The sequence below is a fragment of the Solea senegalensis genome, linkage group LG7, assembly GCF_019176455.1.
Source record: "Solea senegalensis isolate Sse05_10M linkage group LG7, IFAPA_SoseM_1, whole genome shotgun sequence".
NCBI lineage: Eukaryota > Metazoa > Chordata > Actinopteri > Pleuronectiformes > Soleidae > Solea > Solea senegalensis.
In genome coordinates, this window is record NC_058027.1 from 14,117,459 (window position 1) to 14,140,775 (window position 23,317).

A 23,317-nucleotide genomic window follows, 5' to 3' on the forward strand; every position below is an offset into this window, starting at 1 on the left:
GGGTGGGGGCATGGGGTGGAAGGATTATATCATTCATATGAGGTCATATTAACAGTGACTGGATTCCAGTTATTTAGTCATTGTTTGTGGAAAAACATCTCAACAGTGCTTTATTCTGTATTTTACAGTTATGTATTGCCCCTGTTACCAGTTAGGTAATATCCCATCTGCACATGTTTATTGTAATTGTTCGAGATTTAAAGGAAACGCAGGAACATAAAAAAGCCTTTGAAAGATGTGGAAAGCCAAGTTCTATCTAAGCTCATACGAGATGAGAAAGGAATTCAAACCAATAAAATTGGGGTGTTTTACACTGTAAGACTGAATGCCTTTACAGATGGTAATGTTGACTCTGGAGCCCCGGTTGCTGCAGCCCAAGAAACATCACTAGCACTAGGGCCATGTGGGACCTCTTTAAAAAAAAGGGGGAAAAAAAGAAAGTTTGAGATTTTTTTTCACAGTCCATTGTAAGCAATCAGGCAAATAGAAGCTTGCAGTGTGCAGGCACTTCTTTTCAGAGGGCAGAGAGCGATGCTCAGTCTACTGACAGGCGAGCCAGCAGACCAACAAGAACATATTCTTGTAGAACTAACAGATGGTAACACCACTAGTGGGTCTTCTGAAGTCCACTTTGAATCTCTGGGACCTGACTCTACTTGTATCCTCATCTATCGCTTACAGTGAAGACCTGCAGATGCACTCGACCACAGGTTTACTTCTCGACCCTGCATCCGTCTCAACACTCACTCCGAAGCTGCAGGAAGAGGATCTACATGTTTTACTGACAGACTTACTGGTGGTTTGAGTTTTAGCCTCAGGTGGACTGGGAGGTTTCTTTTCTTTGATGTGGTGTGGTGTCTTCAGAACCAGCATGTTTCCCATTGTTGTAGTGTGTGTAGGATTTGTCCTGCTAGGCTCAGGAGATGCTCAAGTTGCTTCAGAGACTCAGGGACAGAGCCAGGGTCAGGACCAGACCCAGGGGCAGGACAATTCTGCTGCTCCGTGGAGGCAGGTAATTCGATGGGAGAACAATGGCCGACTGTTTAGCTTGCTTAACAGTGGAGCTGAATATGTTCCTGCTAGAGGAGGTGCCCAGGAGAGAGGACCCAGGGTGGTTGTTGCAGATTCTCTTCCACGCTCATCAGGCAGACGTCCAGGAGGTAATGTCCGCCGCCAGGCTCCCTCAAGAGGATCCTCTGAGACTGTCCGTGGTCAGGCAAGGCATCCCTTTGGCTTTGGGCAAGTACCTGATAATTGGAGACGAACTGCAGGGAGCGCCGGTGGTACCCAGTTCCAGGGATCGTCTGCCACTCAGTTCAGGCCATCCACAGGCTCTTCATCATCATCTTCATCCTCATCCTCATCATCCACTTTCTCTTCATCACCATATAATGTACCATCCTTTCCACAGTATCCAAATCCTCAAGAGCCTCCATTCCAACCAGTACCTTATGACCCTGGATATATGGAAGGACCAGTGAGGAGCTTTGAGCCTCCCTTTCAGCCTGTTGGTGGTGGAGTATATGGCGGTGGAGGGTATGGTGCTGGTCAGACTTATACTGGAGTGGGGTATGGAGGTGGTCTGGCTCCAGTGCTCCCAGGCTCCCCCTCTGATTTTACTGACGAGAGCTACCGTTACTATCAGCCTTACAATGTTGGGCCTAATCCTGCAGTGCCTGCACGTGCTGCCCAGCCACCATTTGCAAGTGGACTGGACCACAGATACACCCACAGTCTATACAATGAAGACACTGCTCCAGCCGTCCCTGTCCCAAGTATCAACCAGGCAACATCCATGATTACGGACAGGACAGGAGCAGCTGGGCAAATACCAATCAGAAGCCCTCAGTACGAGCAGTTTCCTCCATTTGGAAGACCCCAACCTCGTGCCCAGCAGCCCATTATTCCAGGCAGAAATTCTCCAAACTCTGCCTTAGAGAACGCCGGTATGACTGTTGGAAGTGTGTATCAGCCAGAACAACAGAGAGGTAGAGTAAGCAGTCTATTTGGATGTTTGTGAACTAACACAATGTATCCTTTATTTCACTATTGGGTCAGAAAGTTTAACTAAATTGTAGAAGACCTTGCCACATATGAGAAAAGTGACAGGAGATGGAGAATCTGAGGAATGTGTTGTTGTGAGCCACTTAAAATGTTTCACATTTCCCATGGAAACATGGATTGAGTTCACTCGGAGGCATTCACCCAAGATATTTCTGTCTTTGAGGAAAAAAAATGAAAAGCCTGCCATGTGATCTCTGTTACTGATGGACATGTGAATTTCAAATATGTAAAACCCTGGGGTGTAGAAAGCTCCCAACCTCCTCAAAGACTCAGTGACGTTTTTCTAATAGTCAGCATAAATTAATGCTTAAAAAAAACTGACACTTGTCCAGTTTATAAACAAGGTGAATGGGACACATGGTTCATCTTTTCTCACTTAAAGGGTTATTGAAACCAGGTGTCGAGTGAGTTCCTTCCAATATACAGAGAGCACACACAAGAAGCACTGTGTTTTGTGAGAGGGGTTCTGTGCTTCAAAAAGCGGAGGACTGTTTTTTGAGGCGTGTGGAGTTTTGTTAGTAGTGGTGACCTCATGGTGGGGCTGGTGGTGGGCAGTGGTTGCTTCTGACTCAACAAGAGGAGAGAAAAAAAAACAAGGGAAAGGGGATACAGTACCTCACCACTCCCAGAGGGGGAGGGAGAGCGTGGAAAGTCCCAGTAACACATGGGGTTCATTGCTTTAGCTACAGGAAATCAAACAAGTATTTAGGCAGAGTTATCTGGACCGGAAAAAGGAGCACCAGAACCAGGTTTGGCCCTGACTTCAAAAAAGTTTTTTGTAACAAAGAGACTGTTTATTTAAATCTCCCACCTATGTCTTATTAACAGTGTTACTGCAGAATTATTCTCTGCAGTGAATTGTCAAAAGAGGGGTAAAAAAAAGTCAGCAGAATTAAAAAAACAAAGTTTGTCTGAGTTGAGTGGACACAAAATGCTCAGACACTTAATTAAAACAGATTTGCCTTCTGTTTTACTCAGTGATCTTCGTCACTGTGCAGACTCTCTGGTGTGCTGTCTGCCTTGAAACCACCATTCATTAGACATTAGAGAGCGAGGAGGAGTCATTTCTGTGGCACAAACAGACACCACGTGCAGATGCCTTGATGCTCTCAACAAATCGTTGTGATAAAGATTCAGCCACAGTTGATGAAAAATTCATATTTTTTATGACATTGTATTCACCCAAGTGACCTACAATTATTAAATCTGGCTTAAAATGGAAGTTTTACAAAGCTGTGTGGTATCACATGGTATAAAGTTCAGGCACACTAAAAGATCAATTCCAGCGCCCAGGCTGCTGATGCCATTTTTGTGTGTGGCAAACAAAGATCAGTATGAATAAAAAAATATAAAAAAAACATCACGTGAGTGGTGTTCACACAACTTTTACATCAAATCTTAACTTGTGTGTGCAACGTTTCACTTCATTGCAGAGTTGCAGTGCACTGGGGAACGTTGGGGGGCAGATGGCTCTTTCTTTGATCAGCAGGGGTAATGCTACATGCCAGAGAATGTTTATGACATTATTTTAAGCTGTCAGTTTGTCTCGGTTTAAGGTGATAGAGCCACCAGAATAGAATATTCCCCCATGTGCTCTCTGACGGCTAGACATCATGAGTGCCTGGTTCTGACTGATCTAAAATGTCATGAAAGTAATGGAATACACTCAATTACTATGTGGTTTCTAAAATACAAGCTATAACGATTAGTTGCAGCCACATCAGTGTCCCAGAGAAGTGACTTGGTTAGATGTGTATGTTCAAAGCACAGTAAAGTGACACCATAGAGCTAAGTGTTTGCATCTTGATTCCTTTCTGTGGTTTTCTGTAGAAATCAAAAGCAATTTCACAACAGTTTTTTTAGAAAGATGTGGTTTGCAGTAAAATCACATTCACTGTTTCATCGTTAAAATAAATCCTAAATCCTACACACCAGTAGTGACCACACACAATCCAGACACAGAAGCAAGTGGGTAGCACTTATCTGCACCTGGAGAGCAATCGGGGTCAGGTACTCCAGCCCTTGACTTGTGCTGGGGTTTGAACTGGTGACCCTCCTGATACAAAGCCACTTGGCCATGGACGGCCCAGTACACTGTCCAGGAGCATTCACAATGGGTGTATTTGTGACATCTTGAAAAAGTAACCTGGTTTTAACATTTTGTGTTGCAAAATCAAAAAGCAGTTGTTCAGGGTGTTCTCTTCAATCTAAGCCACTCGATTCTCTTCTCTCAAAAGCTGTCTTTTTGCAGACTTAGGATAAACTCACCATGAATGTGTTTTAGTTTGGGAGGCTCTGTTGGCCCAGCCGTCATCCTTAATGAAGTGACATGGCAAAGATTGGTATGATGAATTTATATATTTCCTCAACTGTGCCTTTGTGGCATATTGTCTTATCATTTCAATCTTTCTCACTCCCTGACAAAGCCACTAGCAGTAACAGTACACAGTAGTTTTAGAATCCATGATTAGTACGGAGTGATCCATCAAGACATCACCACAGCTAGTCCACAGTAGTGAGCAAAATAACTGGATAACTTACATTTTAAATTTATAAAGGGTTTATTTCCTCACCAAATTAGTATTTCAACTAACAGCGAATCAGTGGTGGTTATTGCAAGTTTAGTTATATAAGCTTTGTGAAGCTGTGAAAGTTAGAATGTGGCAGTCGCCTAACCAATCTATAGTATACAGCATTTTGAGAGGGAGTCTTCATGTGGTTTATTATGCTATATTAAATATAGAGACAGATCCAGTTTCTGCTCACTGTGTCCCACTATGTTTGACTTTGTCATGCTGTCGAGAGGTGATCAGCTTTAGCTTCTCAATACATTTTTGCCTCCCTCTCTCTCTCTGTAAGACACCCACTTTTCCATTAAAGGGCAGAGTTCAAAGCCTTCTTAGGAAGAGCAAGAAAAAATGAATTTAGAGTACTGCATTTCACACTGCTCTTACAGTGTTTACCTAGTCTGTAGCTTCCAGGTGTCCTGTATCTTCAGTTAGCTGTAGGCAACTGGACTAGTCTGAGTTAAGTTGAAGACATTTCACCTATTATCCAAGAGGCTTCATCAGTTCTGTCAGTTGCGATGTTTACACAGCGCCCGCAAAGGCGATGCCCTTATTTAAACTTGCAGCCAGGGAGGGAAGAATCACCTGGTTGTTAAAAATGGGTAGCGATAAAGGAGGAAACTCACCATCTGGTATCCATAAACAGACAGTAAATAAAGCCCTTCATGCAAGCCCAAAATATTATTAAGTTAGTTATCTACTCTTGCATTGTTTAAAACATACTTTGTAAGAAATGTTTGTATCTGTGCTGGTCAGATGGCTTGAACACAATATACAATAAAATATGTTTGGCCTCTATGGGCTTTGTGAGAGGGATGATAAATAATGCCAGAGACCCTTGCTGTCAAGGCCTTTATTGGGAACAGTACAGAAGGACATTCACTCTGACAAGTCAGGCCTTTTTCCCCCTTTTTTCACTTGTTCCTCAGGTTTTTCCGACAGCCTTGGTGAGCGACCCACTTTAAAAACAGGAGTAGTACTATGAGATCACTGTTGTTTTACTCAGCCACGCACATTCTCCCCGTCTGTGTAACAGTCTGGCTCACTTGCTGAATCTCATCGCTTCATCTCTGTCACTTGTGTGTGCAGAAACCAAAGAATGAAGAACAGGCTCTATGTTGCGTCAGGCTCTCTCTGATACTTAATCTCAGAAATGGTTGACGTGATCCCAACATATATCACTTGTTATCCTGTCGTCGTCTGTGTTAAATATCAAGCTGAAGTGGCACATGCATATTAATGTTGCAATCATTAAATCTCACATAAGTGATGCTGAAAATGAGTCCACTGTATATGCATTTTTATGTTTTTTTTGGGAAATCAAGATGTCACGATTGTGCACTCAGCCTCAGTCCGGGAGTGAAGCCAATGAGCAAAAGCATTTTGTTAGAAAACCATGATAATAATCTGGAATGCTCAGTGATTAGTGGCCAATTACTTTCTTGAGAGTGACTCAGTCCTGAAGTGCAGGCCCTGTCACTGCATCCTCACTCATCATAACCTCTATCCACGCCACACATATTTACCAGGTATTAAAAGATGGTCAATCATCGTGATTTTGTATTATTATTTTTTTTTAAATGTAGCTTCTTCTTTGGTTTTTAACAGCAGTTGTTGCATTACTGTCTTTCTCTACTCTTTGACTAGCATTATGTTACAGAGGAGTTTTTTTTCTTTGTAAATTTGTTGTGTCAGTGTTGTGACAAATGAAATGACAATATACAATAAGCAGTTTGTCTGTCTTTTCAGGTTTGCCTGACCTTGTTCCTGATCCCAATTATGTCCAGGCTTCCACATACATCCAGAGAGCTCACATGTATTCTCTTCGATGTGCTGCAGAGGAGAAATGTCTGTCAAGGTAAAAAAAAAAAGTAATTTACTGTCTAGCATGTGTTTATTTATACATTTCTTTTTCAGTGGGTTGTTTCTTGTGTCAGTGTTTCATGTTTACGACCAGGTAATATGTCTTAATGTCTTGTGAGCCAGAGTGCATCTCGATCTCATCGGCGATGTATGAGTCCTTTAAGGTGTGTAGTCACATCCCACTTGCAAGAGGTGTGACCAACAGACGTAGATCCAAATGTTTCTGTATGTTTCTCTGTAACAAAGCAGACCAATGATCCGGATGATGTATGCAGAGCGACAGAACACATGTCAACAAACATGCCTAGTTTTCTAGGAGCGATGGCTATCTAGTAATAGTGTCTAATGACTGTTATCTAGCCTGGCTAATGTCAGACTGCGTCTCACTCAGGCGAAGCAACAGCTGAATTGAAAGACATTGATAAGTTGCTCTTTGGTGGCCATGTTGAATGTAGACAAAAGCTGCTAGACGTCGCTTCTCTGGGGGAAAAACCTGTTTGTGATTGGTTTTAAGTTGGCCAAAATGATGTCCTTGCCAGACATGAAATCAAATCACTAGTGGACTCGGCTGGGTTCACCCTAGCTAATATGAATCGGAAAGAAAATGGTGTTTTCTGTTTTCTGTAACGTAGCCTTTTAGATAGACTGATGTTCTGGTCGTTCCCTGCTTCACATCGACAAAATATATGTTTGTGAACTGTTTCACCTTTGGTTACAGTTACTGAGTGAACATCCACCTTTCTGACATAGCCTTTAATAAACCCATTCTCTGTAACAATAAAAAAAATACCAACCCCACAAAGAAAGGGATTTGAAAGAATCTGGTTATCTATGGGGATACAAGCTGTTTCATTTCTCTGTGTGAGTAGACCCCTTTCCCCTGTGCCCCAGCCCTGGGCTCTTTGACTGTCTCTTCACTAAGGACACTACTGAAATGACAGAAGCGTGTTGTCCCTATGGCTGCTCTATTTGCCCTCTTCCCATCAAAAGCACAGTCATCCCTCAAAGCCCTTTCATATCCTGTCTGAGTTTGCTGCAATCACCGACAGATAGGCTCTTGTAATTTGCCATACACTCCAATGTCAACAACAGCCAGAAGACAAATGTGTTGGATCTTCAGTGTTATTGTGCTGTTGTTCCTCCATTTTCACAAAAAAAGTGAGTGTTTTCTCTCAATGTTGAAACTGTGGAGAGATGGTTGTAATCTGTAGAATGAATTATTTAGTAGATATTCTCCTGCCTTCAAGCCCTTACTCTCCTGCTTGTTTTTCTTTTTTTTTTTCTTTTCATGTCTTTGTTATGAGAAAGAGAGATATGCTGAGATTATTTTGTGCAGTTTCACTCACAGGTTTTGTTTGTTGTACGTCTGCCTTTCAGCTCTGCCTATGGCCCTGAGACCACCGACTACGATGTGAGGGTCTTGCTGCGTTTCCCACAGAGGGTGAAGAACAAGGGCACTGCCAGCTTCATGCCAAACAGGCCACATAATACCTGGGAGTGGCATAGCTGTCATCAGTAAGTGCTTTAAACAAACTAGGTTTTTATTCACTCTGCTTAGGTCAGAACAATATTAGCTTCTTTGGCAACAACATGTTTACTGTAGGTTTTTCTCTGACAGAGACTTTTTGTTTAACTTTAAGTTACTGTGTGTATTTACTGGGTTCTTAAAGTTTTGCCTTCTCAGCAACTTTATAAGGCAAAGTTAGTGGTTGTTGGTTTCCAAGCTAGGACACCGGGTGTGACTTCTTATTCCAAAGTTGAAATCTGCTTTCAGATATTCATTTTACCACCGAGTGATTGTTGACTTCAAACATATAGATGTCTAATAAAACAATCTAAAGGTGGGTAGTGCAAGTGCATTAGGGCATGTCCAACTCAAATTTAATCTTGGTGCAAAGTGAGGTGTAAAGGGGATGTATTTATTGTCTGAATCATGCATAGGCGTGTTTTCAAAGTAACATCAACTAAACCAATCAGACTTGCTCTTGTCATATTCCCTTTAAAAGCCAGGTGTGTATGTGCCTGGTGCATTGCTAATTAAATGGTGAATGCAAAACAAACTGGAGAAGTGAACTATTCTCTGCTGAAGAGATGGGTAAATGCAAAGGGCTGGAAATCTTAAAAATCTTAAAAAGAAAGGTTTAAGGAACTTTAAAATAAAATGTGCCGAAGGCAAGTTTGACGTTAATTAATCATATTTCGATTCTCAGCTATTGTAACAGTTTACTCATGGAGAGGGAGGAAGAGACTGAGGTACAGTGGCAGATATGAGTCCTGTAATCTCACTGTTGAAAATGAAGGATGCTCCTGTTGCCAGTGGACCCTCTTTCTCCACCATCAACAACTCCATTAGACTGTAAAAAGCATTTAACTGATGAGGAAGAGGAGGAGGAGGAGAAGAAGGAGCGCTGAAGTGCGTCCCGGTGTGTGACACAAGCAGAGTGGACGTGGATGTGAATCCGCGCATGTTGGTGCATCTAATGCAGTGCTTAAATAAACATGAAAATTATGCGCCATTGACCTCTAAAAATCGAGTCTAAAGTCAATGGGGCAGAATTTTCACGCTTATTTGAGCATTAAGCACCAACATGAGCGCAGTGGTTTTCTGCTGCCTCAAGATAGCGACCCAGCAACGTTGCACCTCACCATACTGCATTTCAAGACCAACCTCTGGCACGTTGATGAGCGCAAATGCATTTGCTACCTACATGACATGGGCAGCGGGCGTGAAAATGACAACCGCTCCATCTGGAAACCAGCAGCGGCACTTGCGCTGTGGTTTGCGCCACTTTGTGGCAGGTGTAAGACAGGGCCCATGGAGTTCATCTCAACGTTGATCATACGAAAAATTGAATAGCAGGTCACCGCACTCTGAATTTCACATTACATGATAAATGATGATATTTCACTGCGTGGGTCTGATCAGTTCAGCAGGCAGTTATCTCATTGTGTCCTCTTCTGAGGACAGATTTGAGATGTTTTTGCTGGGGAGCAGTGGCTTCAACTGAATCCCTGCGGGGAGACTGCCGATGATGTGATTCAGAGGGTACTGTCATTATTTTATGACAATATATTCCTCGTAGACCGGCTCCAATCTCAATTTCAGCGAGTCCGCCCACTTCCTTTACACTAAGGCTCTGCTACTGTCCTCATCTTAGAGGAATGTTCACTAGCCATTTGGAGATTGGCAGTGTTGTTTCTGTCTGACATCAGTCTGCGTTTACACAGTGGTTTCCAGGGGGCAGAAAGCCAAAGCAATCATTCCACTGGCTGTGGGATCAGAACGACAAATCAGTCCATTTTTACTTGTCAATCTGTGACACCAGATGAAACAGTTGTTATAGTATATGGGTTACTGGGACAGAGTGTTTGGTTACTGAGAAATATCTTAAGAGGAATGAAAATCTCTCTCTCTCTCAGATTCTCACCATTAACTTGCCTGGCCTACATTTTTCTCAAATAAGCTGTGGTAGTTGACAGTTCAGTGCTGACAACGCTGTTCTGTACAATCATGCGTGAGTATTTGAGAGAGCAAAGAGACAGAATTCCACAAAGAACACTGCTTTTATACTAACCACGGTGTGAAGCACAGACATCAGAAATGACTTACTGTGTAGATCATGGCTACTATTCATGCAGTTACCTGGACACAAGGTCTTTATTAGCTGATAGTGCTACATGGAAGGCAAATGTCAGGCCTCTGCTGGATGGCACTAACAACAGTAATCCTCCGTGTTTTACTCTCTGAGCTGTGATCAGTGAAACCTTGAGAAAGTCTTGTATGTCCCAACACCAGTGGAAAGTGACTCATGACTATCAAGAATACCTGGAAATGTTTTGCACATTACGATTGTAAGCGATGCCCGTTATAGACTTTATGTCTTTCCTTCACCACATTCTCTATCGCTGACATAGTCAGCGAGGGCGAATCCAAGAATCCAGGGGATCTTTCAGGCACCTCATGGTCCAGCTTCCACCTCTTGCAATTATTTTCCTCTGCTCGGCACACTCCTTTGTCACACACACACACATTCAAAAATTGGGAACACAATCATAATTCCTGGCTCTCCAATTCCCACACGGTTTTTGTATGTAGTCCGTATGAATGTGTACCCGTGGCTCACATTGGACACAGACACCTAGATTTGCATGTCAACAGACACTATAAAGCTGTTTATGCTTTTTATTTTTGTTTTTTTTTTAACAAAGACGTGTTGACAGGTGTCCTACCTGTGAGTAGCCCCTAATTGGTTTCCTCTCCTGTGTAAAGAATGAGTCCTTGTCACTTGCTCCATCGGTTGGAAAATAACCACGTTTCCCTTGTCAGTCTTTAATGACTGTTGGAGCAAACGCTGTTGCTCTGTTGAAACATGGGCCATGAGGTAAGGCGAAAGGGCAATATTTATATAGTGTGAAATGGTATGACTGTATGTAAGCCAGTGCTGACCTCACCAGTGACAAGTAAAGTCAACACCAGTTAAGGATACTGTATGGCACCATTTAAGAGTCTTTGAATAATGGAAACAAACTTTCTCAAAGTGCATGGAGGAGTATTTAAATCTTGTATAATTCCATTTGAGTTTCTCTTATAATGAACATCATTTTGCTGCCAAGTCATTTTTGTATCAAAAAACATTTTAGGGTTGACATTTAATTGAAGTTTTGGTTTTAAATCTAATCATTAATGTAAACCTGTAATTATTTTAAGGGAAATTGTTATGTCTGTATTATTCCTGAGGGAGTGAAGTTACAGTCTCCATAAATGTTTGGGAAATCGAAATAATTAAACACTCCGACCTCCGGTACTGCCAGATCAGAAGATTTGTGTTGCTATTAATAATTGTTTAATTAAACGAAAAAAATGAAATCATAATAGTGAGTTAACATATCTCAAATGAACTTGGCTTTTTCATACCACTGAACAATACAAGTATCCTCCAAAATGGCCATAAATACAGGATTTATTGTTGGGCAACCAGACCTAGAATCCAGCAGGTGTTTTGATGAAAGTAATGCTAAAGCAACCTTTACTTTACAAAGAAAGTAACTTTGCAACTTTGTGCTCAGTATATTGTAGCCATTTATTTCTATCTCCATTTATTGGAGCCACAGAGCTCTGGCTAGGGTAGGAGTGTGGATCCGGCTGGAGTATGAGTGCTGGCCTGGGGCAGGGGGCTGTGGAGCAAGTGCCATGCATGGCCGGGCAGGGCCACCTGAGGGCTGGGGAGAGTGCAAGGGAACGCATAGGTTTTGTAAGGAAAAAGTTTGCTCTAAAAAAAACTGTCCACTTTGACCCTAAGGGGGCACCATAGTAATTAGATTGCAGTAGATGTGTAAATGTTGATACATGTACACAGATTGTGGGACATATCTTGCCATGTCTTGTGTTTGTTGTGTGTGTGTTTGTTGACCAGAAATCTGACAGCCATGCATCAAAGTCAGTAGCACTGCACCATCTCCAGTTTTGTCGGTATTCAATCTCTTCACAGTATGACATTTAAATGTCTGTTCTGTGGAAACACATTGTTTGCTTATTTTATTGGATCATTTCAGCCAGTCCGTGTACACCCTACAACATTCCATGTACTAACATTTTCTCTGAAAAACAAGGCTATTGGAACACACACACACAGGTTTAGGTCCCCACAACATCAGTAATACCTGGACACTCACACACACAAGTTTGCATAAAAAGTTAGCACAAAACCAAAACCATTGTAAAATTATCTTAATTATATAGCCACAGTCAGTCATGTGGAGTGTTCTAGTAATTTTGTTGTTATCTCTTCTGCAATAAATCATTCAAAGTAATGACCAAAGAGCTTTTCCCATCAACATGAAATTATGTTGTCACCGCACTTCCCTGCAAGTGTACCCTTGTTAGCATGTTGCACAATTATGTGCAGTGCAGTGCCTGTAAAGACTGAAGAGCACCACGGGTCACTTTGACATCCGGGGGAGGTCTGTAATAATGTAAAGGATGTCGGATGAACCAGGCACCCGCGCTTTTCTAAGCTGCGGCAGATACACAAATACACAGTTACCAGTGCGATGCAGTGCACACATCTGATCTTTCAAACTGATACAAGCTCATTAACAGCATTCATACATCATTAGGGTGTTAATGTCGTGCTTCAACAACACCGTATTCGCTGACATTAATTAGTATCCGTTGTTCCTTCATATTTAATGACGTGTTGAAGGTAATGTTAACAAATGAGACCTACAGGTTCAATGTACAACCGTGTTTATGAAAATACACTTGATTGACTTCTACTTAATTGTTAACCACAGTGAGCTTACATTTCTTTTTTTGATTGTTTAGTGTTTCATGAATTTTCTTGTTGCTATAGGCACTACCACAGCATGGATGAGTTCAGCCATTATGATTTACTGGAGGTCAGCACTGGCCGCAAAGTGGCAGAGGGTCACAAGGCCAGCTTCTGCCTGGAGGACACTACCTGTGACTTTGGTCACCTGAAGCGCTTTGCCTGTACTTCTCATACTCAGGTAATGCAGCATACAACACCATATGTTTCATCAAGAGCGTGTCAATATTCCTCCACTACATGTATTGACTATTGCAGCTGTAAAGTAAAGAAAGAAATTAGAGATGGATTCCACTCAAAAGCCTGTCATGTGCTGTATGCTGCAACATATTATTTTGACCACTAACTGTTGTAATTACCGTTCCCTTAGAACCGTCTCTCTCTCCCCCTCTGTGTCTTTAGGGTCTGAGTCCAGGCTGCTATGATACGTACAATGCTGACATCGACTGCCAGTGGATCGATATCACAGACATCAAACCTGGCAACTACATATTAAAGGTAAGAGTCAATGAAGCCTGGGTGGGCAAGGACATAGAGTGTGTGTGCCACAGGTCATGGATGACGGTGAGGATCGATTCCACATCGAGATTTAAACATTTTTGAGGTTTTCATGGCTCAGTGACACTGGTTCCACATCCATCACATGATGTATAGTACACACACACAATCTATTCACAGCTGTATTCAGTGTTTTCTTTTTAAAGCATTATTGGTTCATTAGCTGGTTGTTGAGATCTAGTGATTATGTTGAATTGTAATTTGCTTTCCTGTTTGTTTTTTTGGTCTCCAGCTCCAGGTTAATCCCAAATTCTTGGTGCTGGAATCAGACTTTACCAACAATGTGGTCAGGTGTAACATTCACTATACAGGACGGGCTGTTAGAACAACCAACTGCAAGCTAGCACAGTAAGTAAGAAGGGATGATCACATGGTAAATTAGAGACTTTACCGGGAGTTGGTATTCCTGGTCAGTTTTCGTACATTGTGCTTTTGCAGAAAGGTTGTTTTTTTTTTTTATCCTCGTCATATAAGGTGGTGGCTAAATGCAGTTTAGCCACCAGTGTGTTGCCACCAGTGTGTTTTAAATTACTTAGTGAACTTAATAGGGTCTTGGTTGAAATATTTGATGTAATGAATTATGGTCTCCAGTAAAAATTAATTGCCCCTGAAACTTTAATTTTTTTTCCGAAGGGCAGTAGGGGTGTTTAACTTTTCAGTGGTGCTATTAGGAAGTATATGATTGCATTAAGAATTATTATTACATCCCTGTAAAAATGACCTCACACAGAGAGGTCCACTCTCTGTGTGAGGTCACGTGTGAGGAACATTAAGTTCTGTATATATGAACATGGGAGCTCCATTTTCTGTCTTGGTTTCCACTGTTTACGTGAAACCAACATGAATTAATATGTTTGCCTTCACACTGTTCCCACAAAGTTGGACACGATGGTTAATACCATCATAAGAACACAATTACATTTAATAATACAGTATATGCTGTGTCCCACGACCATCATTTAAGTCATTGATTTTTTTTCTTACCTCTTTCATAGCTGTGCATTTATTATTATTATTATTATTTATTATTATTATTCGACAAAGATCCTCGGACCACAATGACGGGCTTATGTTAAAGCCCATCCAAGCAAACAATTAGTTTACAATCAAACTGTGACTACTCCACAACGTTAATCACATGTTTATTATTGTTAGCATGACAATTAAGGTCTGTTATGACAGGTTGTATCAAAGGGTTCAGACAAATGACCCATGGACAAAAAACATAAAACAACATAATTTTCTAATGAAACCTACACTACCGGTCAAACGTTTTAGAACACCCCAATTTTTCCAGTTTTTCATTGAAAATGATGCATTAAAATAATGTCTCATTGTACTCTGAAATGAAAGCATAAAACAAATAAACAATTGAGGTCAAACAAGAAATCATGGAATCAATTTATAAACCAAAATGTATTCTATATTTTGACTCATCAAAGTAGCCACCTTTGGCAGATATAACAGCTGAACACACTCATGGCATTCTTTCTACAATGGAAATCTAATATTCTGCTGAAATTCCCATAAATGTGTGGCACTTGGAGGTTGCTTTGCTTTCACTCTTCTGTCCGGTTCATCCCAAACAAGCTCGATGGGGTTTAAGTCTGGAGACTGTGCTGGCCACTCCATGTTTTCAAGCTTACCATCTTGTTCTTTTTTCCTGAGGTAGTTCTGGCATTGCTTGGACGTATGTTTTGGGTCATTATCTTGCTGTAGGATGAACCCCTGACCAACTAGGCGCATACCAGAGGCTACTGCATGGCGCTGCAGAATGCTGTGGTAGCCGTTTTGGTTCAGGGTGGTTCAGGGTGCCTCACTCTGTACAAGTCACCGACCCTGGATCCAGAAAAACAGCCCCATCACGCGTCCTCCTCCATGTTTGACAGTTGATGTCACACACTGAGGAACCATCCTTTCGCCTACTCGACGGCGTACGAAACTCCTGCGTGATGAACCGAAGATTTCAAACTTTGATTCATCAGTCCATAACACCTTATTCCAGTCTTCAGTAGTCCATTGGCGATGTTTCATGGCCCAGTCAAGCCTCTTCTTCGTACTCTGACGTCTTAGCAATAGCTTTCTTGCTGCAACTCGACCGTTCAAACCTGCAACTCTAAGTCTTCTCTTCACAGTTGAAACTGAGACTTGCTTACTATGACCAATATTAAGCTGTGCTTGAAGATGTTGTCCTGTGAGCCGCCTATCAAGCAAGCTGTTGACTCTCAGAAACTTGTCTTTTGATTCTGTTGTGGCTTTGGGTCTGCCAGACCTCTTCCTGTCAGAGTTTCTCACAGAGTGCCTTTTGATGGTGAAGGAAACTGTACTGACTGACGCCTTGACTTTCTTCGCTATTTCTCTGAAGGAAAACCCTACATTTTTAAGTGTTATGATTGTCAGTCTCTCTTCCATTGGTAATTGCATTTTTCTTTCCATTTTTATGGTAATTTTATTTTATTTTTTTAATTTTTGATACTTTACTAATCCCCTTAGGGAAATTATTCTCTGCATTTTGACCCATCCTAGAGTTAGGAGCAGTGGGCTGCCACACTGAGTAGCGCCCGGGGAGCAATGGGGGTTGGGTACCTGGCTCAGGGGTACCCCAGCCCTTTTGACCTGGTTAGACTTGGTGGCCACAGGCTGCCCACACTACTACTAACACACTACTTTCTGCAGTACAATACTGTTCAAATGATGCTCACAAAGTTATGGTACCACAGTGTGTTCCAACACTACTTTTATGCAGACAGAGGGGGTTGTAAGTAATAAAGAAAAGTTGGAACACGTGTAGGAATTGGTAGAACCAACTTTCAAGGCTTGATCAACCTCCATTGCTGCAGAACAGCTCTAAGTTGTTAACTATTCTGAAATTTATATTATTTTTCAGTTTTGGGTAACCTTACCTAAAACTGAAAAATAACAAGGGGTGCCTACTTACCTTTGTACCATTTCAAGCTATTCATTGGACTTGAATGGCTTGAATTTCAATAAAAAACTGGAAAAATTGGGGTGTTCTAAAACTTTTGACCGGTAGTGTATATTCTGTGGTAAGTCACAACAACAGTTGGAAGCAGTAAAAGGCGGTTTGATGTCCATTTATGTTGTTGGTAAGTCAGGTCAGACTGTCCCCATATACAGTAATGTAGAGGTAACAAGTTTATATTATTGTAACATTTATATTTACAACATTGTTTGTAGAGTTTGGCCATTTTAGCGTCAACATCAATATTCTACAAAATGATCTAATGAGAATAAATAAACACCCTTCCTGTGTAATTCCTCGGATCAGGATATTATCAGCCACCACTGTTCTTTACTGTTTATATGCTGCAGTATTTCATGTTGTGTCCTTCTCTGAATGTGGAGCTCTACATTTCCTCAAAATGTCATTTGCTGTTTATTTTACAGGTCTTGAACAGGCACTGGATGCCTGGCTGCCAAACTAGAGTGACCGTGATCGCTATTCCATTGAAATGTGAATGGAATCCATTTATTGTTGGTTTGTTGTTGCTGGTGTTGTTTGTCTCTATTATCTTGTGCTGTTTTTGGTATCTTGGACCTGAGAAGAATGTGGTTAACTAGCGTTATGAGACACACATGTGTGTGTTTGTGTGTGTGTGTGTGTGTATATACACGCCACATACGCACAGGTTCATGTGAAAGTCAGTGCAGCAGATACTGCATTGACTTTCATTAATTACGAGAGCCTAAAACAAAGCATTATCCCTAATTGTATTCATAAATAGGTAATGCCTAAACCTAACCTTAACCTAACCACAATTCAAATGTTAGCCCTAAACTTCCTCAGAAATTAGGTTCTGCCTCATTTGGACCAGGGTTAGGTCTCAATGAGTACTGTTCCTGGCAAGGTCAGTGTTTATGCCAGAAATGTCCTAAAGGAGTAACAAATACAAACACACATAAAGCGTTACATAATCCATACTTCTAATGATATACTAATAAGTAACAGTTTGTAGGCCTGCAATCCATGTTTTAATATTGTCCAGAAAACTATATTTCTTGTGTGTAATTTCTTCTTAAGAGATTATTTTTGCTTTGCTGAAAAGATGTGACCTTAGGTAGGTTAGGGTTCATCAACAATACAACAAATAAAATGAGGGGCTAAGTCCCAAGTGCATCCAGTCATGCAGGATGAGGGCAGACAGACATGCCCAGTGGGTCAGGCTGAGATGCTGTGATTCTCTAAACACGTCCTGTTAAATGTTGTGTTCTCAGCAAGAAGAAAAAACAAAGTCCTTTTTTCTTTTTTTTCCTCCATTTTTCAGCTCCATCAAACTTTAAGTCAGCAGGAAGACAGATACTGTCGGTGCTGCATACCCCCATGCATCCTTTCTCGTTTTAGTCAAACATGCACAAGAAGCTCAGCTCAACTAGAAAAGGCGAAAACAAGACAAGTATTTTACCTCTGTGTTCAACTAACAACACCGGTCAGATGGCATATAAGGCATCTATACCTTTTCAAGAGCAAATATACAGATATTCCACTGTTGCATGACTTTAATAGTGGAGATTATTTTGTTTGTACTGTGTTTATCCATTCTGACCTGTTATTATAACTTGAAATGTAATGAAATGATATATATTTTTTCTTGATAATCTGAATTATTCAAATAGTTGTTGGACAAAAAAAAACAAACTACTGCTACAGACTTGCTATTAATGCAGAGTGCCAGAAAGATGTCTATACCTACCTCTCTGAGTGGGCTGTTTGTTTTTGATAACTGCGTAGTTTCCATTTGAATGCCTGCAGAGGCTGGCTGTGACTCTAAAATCTCCATTTACCACGCATATTCAAGGATGTAAGGCAATCATTTAGTGACATTCTTTAAATGTAAACATTATACTAGCCCTTTAGTAGTAATTATTAAGCACATATTAACACCTTCATCAGGAAAAATCTTAATTCATGTCATAATAGAGGTAGAATAAGATTATGTAGAATAAGGTGTTAATATGTGCTTAATAATTACTAATAAAGGGCTAGTGTGCTGTTTATGCATGTTAGTGATCACCTAGTTAATAGTGAATATGTGTTCCCTAATCTACAGTGTCACCGATTTCAGACCTGAAGATAAATCAAAACCTAAATACAGTAAAATGAAATAAATCAACGAGTGAATAATAGTCTGTCTTCTATCATGGCAGGAGCAACAACAGAGTGATTCCTGCTTCCCACGGAACATATAGTTTCCACACAACATTGGGCACAGTCACAGGAGTTGTATTTTCAGTTGCCTGTGACTCTTCTCCTCTCTGCATTGTTCTTTCTTGGTTTATTCCCCTGAAAATGCCCATTGCCCTGATTTCAACTGACCTCAGTGACAAAACCATAACATCAACGTATTGGTGCTGCATGTCTATAAGAACCAAAATGAGTAAAATTGGAAATATTAACCCATGCCACTGATGATAAGAACAACTAGTTAATGACATGAATTGGTTATGCTAACAATGAATAGCAGAAAAAAACTGAAGCAGCACTTGTCCAAGAATACTGTGAATCAAACTACCCACAATAATTTTTCCCACCATTCAATTTTTTTTTTCATTATACAGTTTAATTTTTGAAAATCTGTTTGTTTCTTTGTTTTTGAAAAGACTGTCTGTTTTAAATGACTGTTTGCAATAAGCCTAAAAATGCAGGTCTTTCATATTGTACTGTAAATAGGCAGCTCTTTAATTTGGCCCACTCTCGCGGATTACACTGTAAAAATGCATCAATGTGTGATTTTGACATTCAGTGGAACAAACAGACGAAAGGAGACAGTTGCGCAGCATCCTCGACGTGGTGATGAAATCTGTAACATTGAACACCTGTCAAAGTGTCATATAGCTCTCAATAAATACATTTACACGTCAGCTGTTTGCTCAGAACTGAAGATGGATGCAAGGCTTCACTCTGGTCCTCTGCATATGAGACCATATCTGAAGCGTTATATAAAATACATACTGTATAAGTGCCTCCAAAGGAAATGCCATATGACAAGTGTGATAACTTATTGAAATCATCCCCCTTATAAAAGGATAGGGGTGGGGCCTATATGTTTAATGCATTAAGGAAATTTCCCAGGTATTGTATGTGATTGTGTAATGCATTATTCAGGCAGGGATGCAAATCTGACCTTCACAAATACAGAAAACCACACACTTCCTATACAATAAGCTGCTTACCAACACCAAGCAGTGACTGCAGCAATGGCGGAGTGACACCGCTGTGCATACATAAGCCGGTCTGACTAGTTTTCATGCTCTTGATGAGATTCCCCAATCTGTCAAGTTGAGATATATGTGAAGAGACACTGAGAAATAATAATAAGACTGGATTTTATTTCCTTTATTGCCTCACACCATCACCACACTGCCAAAGACACATTCACTCGAGGTTCACGCTCTTTGATTTCTGGCATCTTAAACAGACAAGTCACGTACAGCGTGACACTGTGTTGAAACAATGACAGACGCAGGATGATGAAATGTTATCTGAACTTGTGTTGTGTGCTTCATTTGCAGTCTTGCATTGTGCATCTCTCGAGATAATGTATGTTGTGATTCAGCGCTATACAAATAAAATTGAATTGAATTGAAGTGAATTACTGAACGCCAAATAAAATACCGCCGGTGACTTGACTTGGCATTGATGTGCGCCACTGTCATGTGAAAGTCTAAACAACTGATGTGATTACAAGCTTCATCATACTTTGATTACTGCAAATCAAGATAACATTCAGTTCACACACGTCTCTATCTCATGAAAGTCTCATAAAAGCTGAACGATGAAAGATAAGATTGCGTTTGAGTCTGCCCTGTACCTAATAAAATGGCACCTCAAAGGCACACAACTGTGAGGTGCTTCTGCTGTGAAATAATAGTATTCGGAAAAACACAGAGACATTCCTGATGGAAGAATTTCCTGACGCCCGGAGGACTGAGAATCCATTATCTGGTTGTTTTGATACGCAGTTCTTGCTCTCATATTTGGTCCTAACAAAGCTCTGACCCCTGTGATGGGAATTTCTGTTGTTATGGACTGTTTGTTCAGGCCGTTCACATGAAATCACCACATTCCACCTCTCTGTGACACGTTCTGTTGTTTTGTGAAAGTGCAGCGTGCAGCACGTGCCTTCTGTGTCTGTACTTTTTTTGTGAACGTGTGAGAGAGGGAAGGATAATGCTCACAAGAAGCCAAATGATGTATCGAGTGTCTTTTCCTGTGATAAATGGATAGAATAGCATGTCCAGTTGAAAGGTTTACATTGTTCTTAAGCATGTCTCTGGGTTGAGCAGCATAAATTGAGAACTGTATTCATTCAAAAGCATATGCCACATTTTCAGCAGCTGAGTTAAAGACGTTGGACATCCAGGACCATTTCTTAAAACCAAATTAATGCAACAGTTTTATTGGTTTGTTGTTGTTTTTGCTTGTTTTTTGTATGTTTTTTTAGAAATGTGCTGGAAGGGGTTTCCCAAGTAAATCCAAATAGTGTGAGATTCCGAATGGGACACTAAAAAATACCCTAAAGGGGTTAAAAGCCTGGTAGACACGTACTGCAAGGATGAGATATGGCACATGATGCACAATAGCAGCAATGTCAACAAAAGTATGGAAGTTGGAATGTAGAAGAGGGAAGAGAAGAGGGACGACTTAGCACAACTAGCAGCATGAGGCAGGAGTACGTGCTGGTATAATGTTCAGAACAGTTTGTTAGATTACTGATGTCAGATGTTACTGATTAGCTGAGAGCTTGTGCCGTGTCATTGCCGTTCCCGATTCAAGAGTTGAACCAGGGTAAAAATGCTCTTTGTGTGATTTCAATTTCTGCACTCACAGCCATGTTGTTGTAACCCCGTCTGAATTTTGCAGGCCCCTTCAATTTCAGCGCATGAGCTCTGGAACCTTATCAAAAAAAACACGTCAGAAGATAATGCATTAGTATCCAGACGAATGCGAATGAAGCTGGACTGCACGCACATTAGGTTGTAACATGATAAGAGCAAATCCACTGCATTGGGACTAGCAGAATGCGATGTCTGATCGTTGATAAGGAGACGATCTGTACGGAGAGCCAATAAAACCCCCCGAGACAAATATTTCCTCTTACACCAGCAAACCTGTGTAAAGCAACCAGCGATTTGCAGCTGCAAGCATCCGACCTAATTGAGGAAACGGGTCAAGTGAAGTGAGGCAGGACTGATTAGATCGTCCGGCATTCTCAGTGGCCAGACGTCATTGAATACATGAGACCCCTGCAGGTATGGAAGCCATGGGAGTAATGCTGCCGATGAACAACATGAGAAAAGCTCTTCTCTGGGGTTTGAGGTTGTCAGTCAGGGCCAAATGAGTGCTGCAAGATGACAGTGGGCTATTACAGTTTTACTCTCCGCACATGATGCTGGATGAGATTGAACCTCGGAGATCCGTGATTGATATAGACAGGTTGTGGAGGCTGTTATGACTGTGATGACAACTTTGACCTGCCATCACCTACTGAGACTAATATGTTCCGCCTCACATCCATTACCACCTTTCACTAAGCCACGGTCGCAAGGTCGTGCTTAAGCAGTCAGAAATGGCTGCTTGGCTCACTGGGGAGTTTGGTGTGCACTCTCTCACTCGTCGTCCCAGCAGAGATGAGGCGAAAGGTGGTGGTGGTGGTGGTGTGTGGGGTGCAGTCTATCACAGGGCCAGACGAACTCTGTCAATTGTGTGAGTGTCCGATTAACCTAAATGCATGTTTTTAGCCCAAAAAAATGAAGAGAACCGACCCACAGAAAGACAGAAAGACCCACGGACTCTGTGACCTTTCTGCTGTGAGGCAACAATGCGCGCCACTACACTGCCATGTAACCAGATTTTGGTGTACAGTTCTACTAAATAAAGCTTTAACTGATTTTTTCATTTGATAGTTTTGGACTTTCTTGCGGGCAGCTTTGTATTTTGTGTGGTAATTTGCAAGACTTGTTAACATAATCTCAACAGTAAAAGAGAAGTTCCTCCCGATGCAGAGTTGTTTACCCCTCCTTGGTCCAGTGAAGTTCTCACATTTTAGTTCGATTTTCATCTCAATAAAAAAAAAACTAATGCTGACAAAAAACATAAACAGCTCCACCCTAATTTAACCAGCTGGCTTACAGTGAGCCAGGGCTAAACGTCATAACTTAAGACCTCCATTCTCCACTCTAGCAGGTTTATGTGAGGATAATTGAATTTAGTGGAAAAAGAAAATAGGGACGAGTCAGTAAGCTGACATTGCCAAAAGCCCACCTCCAGTTTTTAGGTATAATTTCTGCTACTGTGGAGAGATTCTATGGCACAATATCAAGGCCACAGATAATTTATCTTCTGGCTCTAGCACTGCTTTGAGACCTAATTAAATGAATAAAGATGTGAAGAACTCTTCATTTCCTCAGGGATAAACCACTGTTGAATGGGAAAGGTAAGAGGGAAGGCTGGTCGGCTTTGTCGAGGTAGAAAAGAGGTAGATGCGAAACCCACCGGCTGCAGATAGTCAATGGCTGAAGACCTTTGAATAGTGAGGAGGGGAAATGTGTGCTGATTTACATGCAGCTGCAGTTTCTGGCTCATTTGGCTTGATAATAACTCATCCTTTCCACACTTTATGCAGAGCTGTGGCCACCACATATATCTGAGTTAATAAACGTTTCACTTGTGTTAGAAATCCACATCAAAGGCTGCGGAAGTCATACGAAGATCCAACTTGTGTCAAAGGTACGATGAAGAAGGGGAGAATAAAGTTTAAATACCACCTGCCTCGTCACAGAAACATCTGGCTTGCTTTTGGTGTCTGTTGCTGTTTTTAAATCTTAACTTTCCTCACTTTACCCACTCATCAATTTGAAGGTGTATGCAAGCGGATCCCTGGGCGTTCACACGGTTACAACAACAGGGCAATAAAT

The 23,317-nt window shown here is 41.2% G+C and overlaps 1 protein-coding gene across 1 annotated transcript; it reads left to right on the forward strand.

Moving 5' to 3' along the window:
* Window positions 1-478: 478 nt before the first annotated feature.
* loxl1 (lysyl oxidase-like 1) lies at window positions 479-19,982 on the forward strand. Its single transcript, XM_044031209.1, has 7 exons — window positions 479-1,988; window positions 6,381-6,489; window positions 7,872-8,009; window positions 12,848-13,004; window positions 13,226-13,321; window positions 13,614-13,729; window positions 16,790-19,982. The coding sequence occupies exons 1-7, from the start codon at window positions 845-847 to the stop codon at window positions 16,794-16,796; spliced, it is 1,767 nt and encodes a 588-aa protein (XP_043887144.1). The 5' UTR covers window positions 479-844; the 3' UTR covers window positions 16,797-19,982.
* The last annotated feature ends 3,335 nt before the right edge of the window (window positions 19,983-23,317 follow it).